This window comes from Lycorma delicatula, chromosome 6 (assembly GCF_047948215.1).
Source record: "Lycorma delicatula isolate Av1 chromosome 6, ASM4794821v1, whole genome shotgun sequence".
Classification (NCBI taxonomy): domain Eukaryota; kingdom Metazoa; phylum Arthropoda; class Insecta; order Hemiptera; family Fulgoridae; genus Lycorma; species Lycorma delicatula.
In genome coordinates, this window is record NC_134460.1 from 88276806 (window position 1) to 88290604 (window position 13799).

At 31.2% G+C, this 13799-nt stretch overlaps 1 protein-coding gene across 1 annotated transcript in view; it reads right to left on the reverse strand.

Moving 5' to 3' along the window:
* The window catches only part of toc (toucan), a 566336-nt gene that overhangs the window by 325669 nt on the left and 226868 nt on the right, over positions 1 to 13799 (reverse strand). Inside the window, exon 2 of the mRNA XM_075368047.1 lies at positions 1230 to 2536. Within this exon, the coding sequence (XP_075224162.1) occupies positions 1230 to 2536 (1307 nt within the window). The remainder of the gene's footprint in view (positions 1 to 1229; positions 2537 to 13799) is intronic.

The window sequence follows — 13799 nt, forward strand, 5'->3', positions numbered from 1 at the left end:
ATATAATCAGGGATGTTATAATAAATTAACAAATCAATAGATAAAATTATAAGGTAATATCAATTAAATAAGACTGATAGAAGTTTTAAGAATAATAAAATATTTAAAACAGAATAAAAAGAATGGAATTACTTATTTATTTATTTTTTATTGATGAACCTAAGTCAATAAATAAATTTCATAATACATAAAAAATAGAACAACATAACAAAAAATAAAGAAAAATACACTGTAGATAAACAGTAAGAAAAAAATATTAAAGTAAGGGAATGTAAAAACTGTATTCTACTATTGTATTATAGAATGTAATAGGATTATTTCACAAATAACTTTACATAAGAACTGTATAAATACGTACAAAATAAACAAATAACAGTATTACAAGAAATATTACATAAGGAGATAGCACGGCTGACATCAATTTATTGGGTATATTACCCTTAAGTTAAAGTTATAAAACTTAAACAAGTAAAAAGAGTATTATAAGAACTAAGTAATTTTAAAGTAAAATATTATTTTTATAATAAAAATACTGAATAATTTTTATTATTACTAAATAAAAAGATGAATATTTAATGTTTTTATATTGATTTGTTTTTCGTTGTACTGCCACCATAAAAATAAGTTAATATATACTTCTTGTAAATATCTTACAATAGTTCATTTACTTGCCATCAGCACTTAAAACAACTGATCGGCTTAAAATATCTTAAAATACAAATCGAACATATGGAAATTATTGTTATTATCATTATAATTCATCCACACTTCCTTCCACACCATAACCTTTACCATAAATACCCATCACTACCATAAAAATGAAATAACATTTAACTTAATATTCTACTGATGAAAACGAATAATTACAAAAAAATTCTCCAGCCAACTTGAAATATTTTATAACAACGTAACAAATAATAAGTAATTTATAGAAATAATAATTTAATAAAATAAATTATTAATGTGAGTTAACTGGTATAATTTAAATTGAAATTTAATTTTACAAATTTACTTCGTAAAAACTTGTAGATGAAAACTGCGCTATACTACATACATTCTTACACACACGCACAAACGCATGCATCGCACACACACACACACACACACACACACACACGCACACACACACACACACACACACACACACACACACACACACACACACACACACACATTCAAAATCATAAAGTAGTTACAATAGAATTTCTTTAAAAAGTTTTATTGTATACCTCTTTGATTTGAGCGGTAAAGGAGGATGTTGTTGCGTGTTAGTTTTGCGGCTGTTAGGTAACGGTCCTCTAGCTGGTGGTGCTGCTGTAATACCAGCAAAAACGCGCGATTTTACTTGTTTTAAGCTAGGTCTCGATCCTGCTTCCGCCTGCCCTTGTGCGATCTTTGTCATCACAGCGTCCCATCGGCTACAAACGGCTGTACGGCGCGGTCGGCGCTCTTCTTGCGGTTTTTCTTTATTGGACGATGACGATGAAGATGAAGAGATCATTGTTTTTATTTTAGATACTACATTACGTTTCGGCATCTTGTGCTTTTTTGTAGCCGGAGCAGACGGTTCGTCTTCTTGATGAGTCGAAGGTGATTGGAGCTGTGTCGGGGTTGGAGTTTTTTGGTTATCGTTTTGTACTTCGGTATGATCGCAAGAATGCGGTCGGGTGTTCGAGTCTTCCATATCGCAAGATATAGCTTCATCTTCCATCGGAACTGATACGACTAAATTTTTAATAGTATTAACTTGTTCCATTATGAGGGTGGATAATTCAGCTCTTGAAAAATCATCATTTTCTTCGGGTTCGGCTCGAGGTGTTCGATCCGTATCGGAATACACTCCGCTGGAATCCATTTCTTCTGCGGCCAAAAAGCTTGGACAACCTGCTGGTACTTGCTGACTGGAGCAACCGTATAATCGACCGTCGATCACCTGAGCTTTCCGATCGCCCGAAAGAGGCGGTTGATTGGTATGTGTGTGCAGCTCTTCGTGCATATCGGCATCGCTTTCAGTAAAAAAATCCGAGTCGGTCATCGGGTTAGGTTTTCCCGGGCTAGCGGGTCGACTGCATTCACCGTCTCCTTGATAACCCTGGTAATCTTCACTCATCAGCAAAAGGGATGGAAGTTCATCGCAAAGAGGTGATTCCGCCATCTGATCCGGCGTCAAGATTCCCAAGCTCTCATCCAACTCAAATGAGCTGTGCTTACTGGTTGTGCTCGCCATAGTGGGAGTATCATCTTTACGAAAGAACCGCACGCCCTCCACCGCGCACCAGACTGCTGTATCTTCTTGTTGGCTCGACGCGTCCGACAGCTGGCCGAGACTGAGGTCCGGCCGGCACGGAGAAAGCGGCAGGTTAAGACTCAACGCGGCTGCTTTACTGTCTCCACTACTGCCCCCGCTGGTCGAACCACCGGAGAGATGAGCACGCACCTTGCTCGAAAGGCTCACAAGCGGACGGGACAACCTGGATGTTAACGGTGTCTTCACTCCACTATGACAGAAGATGGGAATTCTGCTCTCTCCCGGTGCCTGAAACAAATAATATTATTAATAAATAACTAGAAATTTATCGCAATTAATTAAAAATTTATTATACACAACAAAATTTAATATAATACACAATTAACATAAAAATTACATAAATGTGCACTGAATTGGTGTAAAATAAAATTTTATTACAATCAATGAAATTTTAATGTTTAATTATCGATAAAAAATTCATGACGTTTATTAAAAACGTAGTAAGCATAATATATAAATAATGAAATTTTATCTCGATTACGGAAAAAATTCCTTTAGCAGAAACAGTTTTTACTATTAAAATATTATTTTAATTAAAACAAAATAAGGCTACTATAATTGGCACACTAAAAAAAATAAAACCTAAAATAAAATTTCCTTTTCTTGTTGTAGATTGAATTAAATCCCTTTTGTAACTTTTATCAAATGAAATTATTTAATTTATGTTTTAAAATACCAAAGATTAAAACAACCAAAAATATAATAGGTTATAAGCTGCGATTAATTTAGAAACGATTACAAATTGGATGATATCATCGAAGACAGAATTTAAGCAATTCGTCTAAAGAATAATCCTAGTAATAGTTGGATAATTTTCCGTTCACTTCTTCAATGGTTTTCTTATGTTTGAAATCCTGTATAGGTCAAATTTAATAATTGAAATTTGACACACTTGGTATTATTCAATCAAGCTGAAATTTTACACACAGCTTAGGAGCTGATGATAATGTAATATAGCATATTTAATATCGTTCTAAATCCAATCTGGCCGTCTCATGTTTCGGTAACTAAGGGTTAGTTTTGGCAGCGAAACGATTTTGTTACAATAACAAAATGGATTTGTTACTAAAACCTGTCGTTCCTGATTTGTTACTCTAAGTTATTTGATTTTGTTACGACGACATACCGATTTGTAACCATAAGTTAATGAATTTTGTGATTTTTAGTGCGGGCCGGACACTAAAAAGTAAAAAATAAATAAAAATTTGAAACAATGGTTTTCTTTTAAAATGAAATTGCTCTAAAAAGTAGAAAATAATTTTTCACTGATTATGAGATAATCACAACAATTTTCAACATTTGTAAAAAGAAAACCATTGTGCGCTCATAAAATATTAGTGAAGAATTTGAATATATATTCATTCTGTAAGAATCCATAAAGGAAAAAATATGAACATAAATTAAAATGATTAGACAAAGCAATATTTTATGAGCACACAATGGTTTTCTTTTTATAAATGCTACAAATTATCTTTTACTTTTTAAGGCAATTTCGTTTTAAAAGAAAACCATTGTTTTAAAAGTTTTTTCTTGATTTATTTTTCTCTGTCATATTTAGCTTTTAATTTTCATCTAAAAAGTAAGCGAGAAATTAAAAAGAATTCTAACAAAATATGATTCATGTATCAACTAGCTTTACGAATAGATTTTCTAAGATAAATTCTTGAATAATTATTATTATTATGCCGATCGCCATGGCGGATTGGTAGCGTCTCGTCCCTTCATCCAGAGATCCTGGATTCGAATCCCGGTAAGATACGCCAATTTTTACGGCATTTTTCGCACGCTACAAAATTCATTATCATCCATCACAAGTGTGGGCGTGTGTAAGTGGGCGTAAGTTTGTTGTTGCTGTATAAATAAATAATTAAATTATTTTTATTATTACATACAGGAGCATTGATTAATTATAAAAATGTTACCACTATGACACAACTTAATAAAAAAAACTATATTCTGTCTTAATATTCATTGGGTTGAACACTGTGGCGGAGTAGTAGCGTGTTTACCTTTCATCCGGAGGTTCTGGATTCAAGTCCTGGTCAAGAAATATATTTTTTCACACGCTACTAAAGTTCACCCATTCATTACGATTTATCGACAGCTGTTAGACCGCCAACCAAGAATAAACAGAATAAATTGTTGGGATTTTCTCCTTCAAGTGAATTATAAGCATTCACCATTTCTAATCACTGTTCTGAGCGAGCAAGTTATAAGTATCTAACAGAGTTAAAAAAGCCAATTGAAATTAAATATTATGCTAAAAATCATTTACAGAATTTTACGTTAAATCTAGATTGCAGTTTCGATTGCAAACAATGATCATCTGTAGACATCATGAAAAAAAGTTTAATAAAAGGTAAATAATTAAATACGAGTAAAATGACGATAATAATAAATAAGCAAATAAAGATTTATTTCATTTTTACCTATACTTTTTATGCAGTATCTACAGAAAATAGCTGTTTAACAATTTAAATGGCCATGTAAGGTTAAGTTTTAAGTAAAAAAATCTGACAACACAGTTGTAAGACTTTCCCGTCACGCGGCTTACACACGCATACACAAACAACTTAATTAAGCATATCAGTGCTACACTGGCGCTCCTTGTGGTGACAGGGGTACTATTGACGCAGTATACCCACTTAGCCACTAATTTAGAACATTTTTTGGGGTGGGGGCGCGATTTTGCTACATTTTTTTTTAGAAAATGACCTTAATTAGGCGAAATCTGGAGATACTAAGGGTGAACTTGCTCTACAGTCTCACCCTCTTAACCTTTTAAGTTGAAAATTTAATGGCGTCAATGCTGCATATAGAAGTAATCTGACCAAGTTTGTCAAAATCGGTCCATTAGTTCTGGAGATATAAAGTGATTTAGAGTGCGACACCGATCAAACACTCGTACATACAAACATCCGGAAAATTTCCAATCGATTTTTTTTTTGGGTTCCGTAAGTGTCAAAACGTCAAGATCCGGTGAAAACCGCAATGCCCAAATCGGACCGATTACAATATTTTCCTTCTAAGCAATATCTCTGTTATGGCGCTAGACGGGAAAGTAAAAATTTAATATTATTTTTAAATTTGTATTAGGCGTAATCTTATCCCCTAATTCATTTCAACAACAAAACAGCAAACATCTTTTTGGTATTATGTATTTGTTCAATAATTAAAAATTTTTTTTTATTAAAAAAATTTTACTAACAAAATTTTTAATAAAAGCCAGAATCTTATAAACGCGTAATTAATTTCTAAATTCGGAATTTATTACAACAATTTGATGTTATGCACATCTCCTCATAAAAAGAAGTCATATGCCCTAAAAATCTTATTTTGCTGTCAAGGCCAATAATCGATAAATAATTCTATTTTTTTACCTTTTTTCCTTTAACGGTTTGTTTTTATTAATTATGCTGTATATATGTAAAATATCAACTGATATAAACATTACAGAGTATTAAATAACCGTAAATAAATGATTTTTTTTTTAATTAAAAAGAAAACACATACTTTACAGAATTAGATTAATTTGATGACTTTACTCAATTGAACCAAAATTATTGATTAAAATTTTAGCCTTCATAATTTCTATCATAAAAATTTGTAAGATATTAAGTAACATTTTTTGTTAAGGTATTTGAGCTTTCTGGTTTTTTAGCCATTATTTTCAATAATCATTTAATATTTATCTTTCTTTGCATTGAATAATTTTTACAATTATTTTTAATAGTCAAACTACAGTAAACAGTTATTCAATTTCTGATCATAAAACGTATAAGAATCGATCTACATTGAATAGACATATCTATCTATGTAGCTGTTACTCACTTTACATAACTCATGCTTATGAAAAATATTAATAAATTAACTTCAGAAAGTATCGTTTGTTTTACTAAACATTCATTATTTACTGATCGAGTTAAAAAATATATATATATATATATATATATGAATAATCACTTAAATGTAATTAATTTATTTAAGTTTATTTTCCTCTAGATTGGATGTAGTTAAATAGAATTACAAGACATATTTTACTTAAAAATATTTTCTTATTAATTTCTTGTACATATTCTGAATGTGTATTGTCACCTGAGAAAGCTTAGAGAATTATAAAAGAAACATAGTGAATTTAATTTATAAGTTTGTGTAGTTGACTGGTTAACCCAAGTGATTAATGAAGATAATATTTTTATGTAAAATACGTATTGTTATTTTATATATATATATAAATTTTACTATATATTTATATATACATAACACACACACACACACACACACACACATATATATATATACATATATGCATACACACCAGCTTAACGTCGCATTGAACCGTTTCTCATTTAAAAATAGATTAATATGTTAATATAATTTTTTTTAGCACACCTACAAGAGTGAAAGTTATTGATAAATCGGTGTGATGGATAAATGTATTATTATTTTTTCAAATGAACTAAGCCATAAAATTATAAATAAAGTTTTATTTATTATTTAATTCTGATAAATTCCACCCTCACACGTTTTGTTCTTTAGTTTTAATTTATGTGTCTTTTATCTTTTTTATAAGCACGGACATGAACATAGACGCATCATTCATGAATTCAAAAATAAAAGACATACACACTTGATGAGTTTCTTTCAGGATGTTATAACGGCATTGTAGGCGGGTCAGTAGTTATGTTAATTGGAATTAGAGGAGGTCTGAGAGGGTCAGACACCGTCAAATCGAGATCATATCAACTTTTAAATGAGAAAAGTTAGTTCGTCCGCTTGTACATCTATATTCATATATATATATATATATATATATATATATATATATATGTGTGTATGTATATAATTACATGTGTGTGTGTGTTCAGATACTATTGCTCACTATTGCTTGAATATTCGTATAACTAACTATTAATTGTATAAGTTGATTGAAATATTCAAATTAAATTACGTAATCATTTACGAAGAATTTGACTGCTTAAACGAACAATTGAATGACTACTGTAAGTAGGTCTATCTTATAATTGTTTATGAAGTATTTTTTTTTTGGATGCTTTCATTGATGTCATATTAAAACCATAACATTTTCTATATTAAACACACACACACACCCATTAGTAATGTGTATACCCACCCTCCTGCTACGCCTGTGGTAACGTCCTATAGTACAAATTGCACGTAAGTTATATAAATATTTTTTCAGCAAAAACCTTATTACGTAACTTATATCACCTTTTTTTTTTTTTTTATTCAAATCTTATAAAATATAAGATAAAGAAGAAGGCATGAAGTCAGAAAGAATTAAACATTTCAACGTCAGCAGCAATAAAAATATTATGAATTTTATTTTTGTTTTTATAAATTTATACGGATTTTTTATGTTATATACCAACCGATTACGACTACAAATAAATGGTGGATGTCAAAGACATCGTCTCTTCACCATACAAAAAAAGAAAACTCCATGTCCGCATACACAAGTACGAAATACTATGCGCACTTACTAACATAGGTATGTATTTGTGGTATGTACTAATTTTAATATCCAATTTTTTTTTTAATTTTTCAGTCATTAACATATTTCTTTCATGTTATCAAGATCCGTTATCAAAGAAACAAACAAGACATCGTAAAATTCATGGCTATTATACAGCACATTTTCGTTTTTAATTTTGATTTATTTTATTTAAACCAACCAAACATTTCTATTGCGAGGGGTATGACTGAATCGGTTATTGATCAATTCAATAATTCCAAAAGCCACAAAATTCTGGATTAGATACTTCCAGAAGTTCAAACCTTCCTCGAAGTTGTTGTTCTGGAAACATCCGAAATTGGGTGTAATATTTTCGGATGACATTTTGGAGAAAAAACGGTACTTTGCAGCAGATTTTTGCAAGTCAACACAAAACCATTGGTCAATAACGTGATGCTCCCATCGTAAGTGAAATTTTCCTATTCTCCCAAAGGATTATTGGTGAGGAAGTCATCCACTCCCGAGAGGGCCTTGACGTTTTCTCAAAGTAGGATTTTAGGTAGATTTAATAAGAAAGTTACCTATTGAAATGGGTACCATGATTCGACTATATATATATATATTTCACTTTCTTGTAGACACGATTATTGCCGTAATTTTGTGCCAATCACTTTAAAATTGATAACTAAAATATAACGACCCAAAATCTCGGTCGAGTTTGTTAATGAGAAAAATCGGACTATTGGGGTGGAAATGGGGGGGGGGGCTTTTTCGAAAAAAAAACATATCGCTATAATTTTCTTATTAACTAAAATATCGAATTCGTTTAAAGTTCCTACTATTCTTTGGATAAGGGCCTAAAACGTATAAAGATTTTGATATCACCAATTATTGCCCCAGGGGGTGAAAAAAATGGGGGTTCGAAAACAAAAAAAATCTTACCTCCCTTAATAGGTAAATTATCGAATCGGTTTAAAGTGGTCGTTGATCCTCTAAAAATTACCTAAAATTTTTGTCTGAAACAATTTTTGATATGACCAACCCTTAAGTCAAGGGATGACCAAAATATTGATGGAATTGTAAGAAGGTGGAACGTGTCGTATGCTGAACATGTGATTTTTTTTACATGCAACCATTGTCGTATTGAGTAAATTTGAAGGTTTTGTTAACTTTAAGATGGAAATCTCTTTTATCTCTTACTTAGCATCGGTGAAATCTACCTCCGCTTTCCGGCGAAAGGGATTTTTTATCATAGCATTATTTCTTAGCGGGTTGATCGATTTTTTCTTAATATCCAACTTTTTTTCTTATACTTTCTTTTTCCAAATTTTGGGTTGTAAATGAATAGACCGGACCTTGCTAGGACCGTGTTAACATCACACGGAGTTATACAGAGAGTACGTCCTTTTTATGATCTAAACAGGAACTGAATGTGTATTGACCCGGTAATTCCCTTTTCTATCCGGTGGCTCTACAACAAATCTAATGACTTAAATTCCCTATGGGATAAATTCGGTTCTCCTAATGCTTTGTATAATGTACACATATAAAATTCAAAAAGAAAAAGAATATTTTGTTTAAATGACTGCGCACAATATAATAATCTTCTTTGAAATAACAGTAAAACCGTAACGTTGCTACTTAATAACAAACAGCTGGTTTGTTTCAGTAAATAAACACATAACCTACTTAAATGAACAAAGGTTAGAACATGCGGAGTACTTCAGCAATGACTTGAAATTCTAAGAACGTACTAAATTATCGATTTACTGCGACACAGAATTAAGTAGAAATGTTTTTTTATTTACGTAATAATAATATTATGTTAATTTAACAGGTATAAAAATTATCTGTTTAACTAATTTTTTAATAACAAATTTATAAAATTAAAATACTGCAAGAAAAATTAATAAATAATTAATAAAAATATTTAACTCACAAAAAATTATAAAATATTACTCTTTTATTGTTTAAATGTGAATAAATAGATCGTAATGTGAAATCTTTTAGAACTTACGTATCTTCGCACTTGACATTATTTCCGATACTTTGTGGTAAAATTTCCTTCAGATTAGCCGTTCTCAATACAGGATATACAAAACAATAAAACAATATCAGTAAATACAATAAAAGTAATTTATTACTTAAAAGTAATATGATTTTATACTTAATTAATTAAATACGGTGTTAAGTTTTGAATGTTTTGAATACAATAACCGTTTTTAAAGAAAAGATAATAATAAATTAACTTAAGTGATCGTTCTAAAGATAAATAATAAACTTTTTTAATGTTTATTTAAATATTGAGTTTTAGAATTCGACGCCAAATTAAGCGCTGATAAATTCCATTCGTTGTTTTTAATTAAAGAAACATTATAAAACTTATTTTTTTTTAATATAAGTACGGTTTTTTTTTCAATCGGGTTTATTTTTATTTAAAAATCCATAGCCCTATAATGAAAAATTCCGTTCACAAAAAACGCAAAGGATGAAGAAAACTGCATCTAGATAAAAATAAGAAATGATAAAAGAGTGAAAAGACAAAAAGAAAAAGAAGACACTTACGGATGTTGATCTAATGTTCTTTGGAATAAGGGAACATGTTAACTTTCTTCTAAATAACTGAACTAAGTTTATTTAAATTTTCACACAAAGTTTTCTTGTTTATTTTCCCATAAAAGAACATTAAATATCAAAATAACTTCAGGCTATGGTAATATTACAATTCAGTACTAAAAACTGTCGACAAAAAGAAGAAATTGAAAAAATATTTTCAAATGATCTGTGTAGATAACGATATTTTTTTATTTTAAAAAAACTTCCAATGAAGTTATATGGAAACATTTTACAAAGGGATAACCATAAAAACTTCCTATATGATATAAAATAAATCGGCCAGTTTGGTGAGGTGTGAAAATAACACAAATAAAAATGAGAATAAAAAAGCTGGTCGAATTAAGAACCTTCTTATTTTTTTTAAATCTTACAAATATTTGTGTTTATTTATTTGTTATTTATAAAGACATTATTTTACAAAATAGTTTTTCTTATACAAAGTGCATAATTTATGACAACATTTGCCAAGAAAGGTGTATGTAAGTTAAAAGATTGGAAGTGGTTTAAAAGAAAACTTGGCAAAGAATTTGAAATTTAATGATTGAAAGTGGTACCACCCAATGTGTCTCCAAAATTTTGTTAGTATATACTCTTTCCCACTAATTTTTCATATATATATAGCAAGCACAGAGGAAAGAAAAAAAAACAGCATTAAGAAATTGAAACATAAATAACTGTGAAAAAGAACGGATGATGTAAAGTCAATTTCATCGAGAAATTATTTACAAATAATAACACAAGGAAATTAAGATACAATATAGTTAGCTTATTAAACCAATTTTTTTTTCAACTATAAATAAATAATGATAACAATAAGATTAAATTATCAACACTTCACTAGAAAAATAAAAACATTGATTTTTTAAAAGTTGTATATTTAATGCTGCAGAATTTAATCACTCTAAACTGAATTTCTCCATTCGTTTTTTAAATACTCCCCCCCACTGCACAGTATATATATTAAAAAGGAAATCCTATAACGATCTCCACGTAGTTCCGTGGCCGATCTACGTGGCGGAGTGGTAACGTCACGGCTTTTCATCCGGAGGTCCCGGGTTTGAAACCAGGTATGACCGTGTGTCATACCTGGTCAGGTATGACATTTTTCATACGCTACAAAAATTCCAATCCAATATCCCATGCACAAGCTTCAATTGCTTTAAGCTTCAAGCTTAATTTCAAGTTAATCACCAAGGGAAATTAAGATTTTTAAAAGTTAAATTAAATTTGTAGCATTAATTCAGGGAAAGAGTTATATATTTTCTTTACAACTGAGTACTGATAGCCAGCCTCCGTGATGCGAGTGGTAGCGTCTTGGCCTTTCATCCGGATGTCCCAGGTTCGAATCCCGGTCAGGCATGGCATTTTCACACACGCTACAAATCATTCATCCTCTTCCTCTGAAGCACGCCTAACGGTGGACCAGAGATTAAAAAAAAAACTGATAAAAAATTATGCATTAAAGTTAGATGACATTAACACCAAAAACTCCTAAACTTAGAATAATCTATCTGGATTCGTATGTTACGTGCATTGTATGTTGTAGACTATTCGAAATAAAATACTAGGTAATTTTTATAAAACTAAAAAGTATCTAATATCAGCCTCACAAAAGAAATTGTGACGGGAAGTAGTTTACCTTTTTCACTGAACCAAAATATGTTGGTTTATATCAGTAATCCCAAATCTTCTAAAATCTATATAATATTTAGCTCTACTACGACACTTTCATTCTGCTATTCATAGAGCGTAGCTGTACAATTTAACAACCACAGGATATAATGGAAAAAAACAGTGTAAACAAACAGATACTAAGCTCTGTATCCCTCTCTGAGAACCTTGATCACTAAATAGACATAATAGTTACAACTACAGAGCGAGCCAAAAGATACGCAACCCAATAATTAACATTCTTAAAAGATCTTTATTGACATAAAATATTCCACTGTATTTTGTAGGTGAACAAAGATTATTTATATTTATTTATTTTTCTCACAATAAATGCTGGAAATTTCCTCCATCTTCTGCTACACATTCCTCAACACGTTTTTAATGTTAGTTGATACTTTTCGGATGGTCGCTGCACTTATGAGGGATATTTTGTCTTAAATGTTGTGCTTCATTTGGTAGAGTGTGTGAGGGTTATTCTTTTACACATTATCCTTCAATGTCCCCAAAGAAAAAGGTCGGGAGAGAGTTAAATCTGGCTATCTAGGCGGTCACAGTCCACGAGAAATGATCTGTTCCCAAAAGAACTCAGCAACATTATCATCGAGCTATTCGCTATGCGCGCCGTTGCACCGTCTTGCAGCAGCAAACTGCATCACGATGTCCTGGTAACGTTCAGCTATTGTCGCTTCCGTAACAATGATTGGACCTACAATTCTTTTCCGCGAAATTGCACACCATATTCCAACCTACTGTGACTGTAACGGGATCTCATGGAAATATGAAGGTTTTCTGAACTCTAGTATCTATTGTTCTAGCTGTTTACGAAGCCACTCAGATGAAACCGTGCTTCATCAGAGTACAGAATATAATCCAACATCAGAGCACTGCTGCGAATAAAACCATTGGCAATAATGTAGTTTTTGCCACCTATCTTGAAGCTCATCCACAACGTGAATTCGATACGGAGTTACAGCTTCTTTGTGTCTCTACAAACATTCCTGTAAGACATTCTGTTTTTTTGGCACAGTATTCGTTTCGACTGGTGAAAGTAGCAAGAATACGCGGATACTTTCCAAGGATGCATCACTTAAAACCGTAGGTCGGCCAGACCGTCCACACTACCGGTTTCGATTCAGGAAAAGCTGTCGTAAAGTCTTCCTGACAATTTGAGAATGACTGCGATTTAAAGTAACTTTCATCAGTGAACAATGGCCTGGGAGAAATGCATGTTTGTCCGCTTACAGCTTACTCATCTCTGCCATCAAAAAGGAGGGAAACTGCCTGGCTATCGTGTGCTACTCTTCTACCACAAGGTCACTCGTTGCCAACACACACATTCATGCCGGCAAAAAACTAAATTTCCCTCCGCAATATGTTTTTGAATGTAGTATCTACATTTGAAAACAGATCTTGCATTCTTAATTTAAAATACTTCCTGACATTCCCTACTGATGAATGAAATTTTGCACAGTTGCTAAGGTCGGATGATAATACAATATTCCACCATTACTTTTGCAAACATCCCCCGAACGGAAGTAAATTAAGGGTGCGGGTGTAAAAAATTGCAAAATCTGCTATTTTTTTCGTTACATTGTATAGTAAATATTTGATTGAAAATTTATTTGATATTTTATAAATATATTAGAAATTTCAATACAAAACTTTATCTTTTGAAATCCAAATTAACCTACTAATTAAACTCATGCAATGTGTGATAATAATTTGATT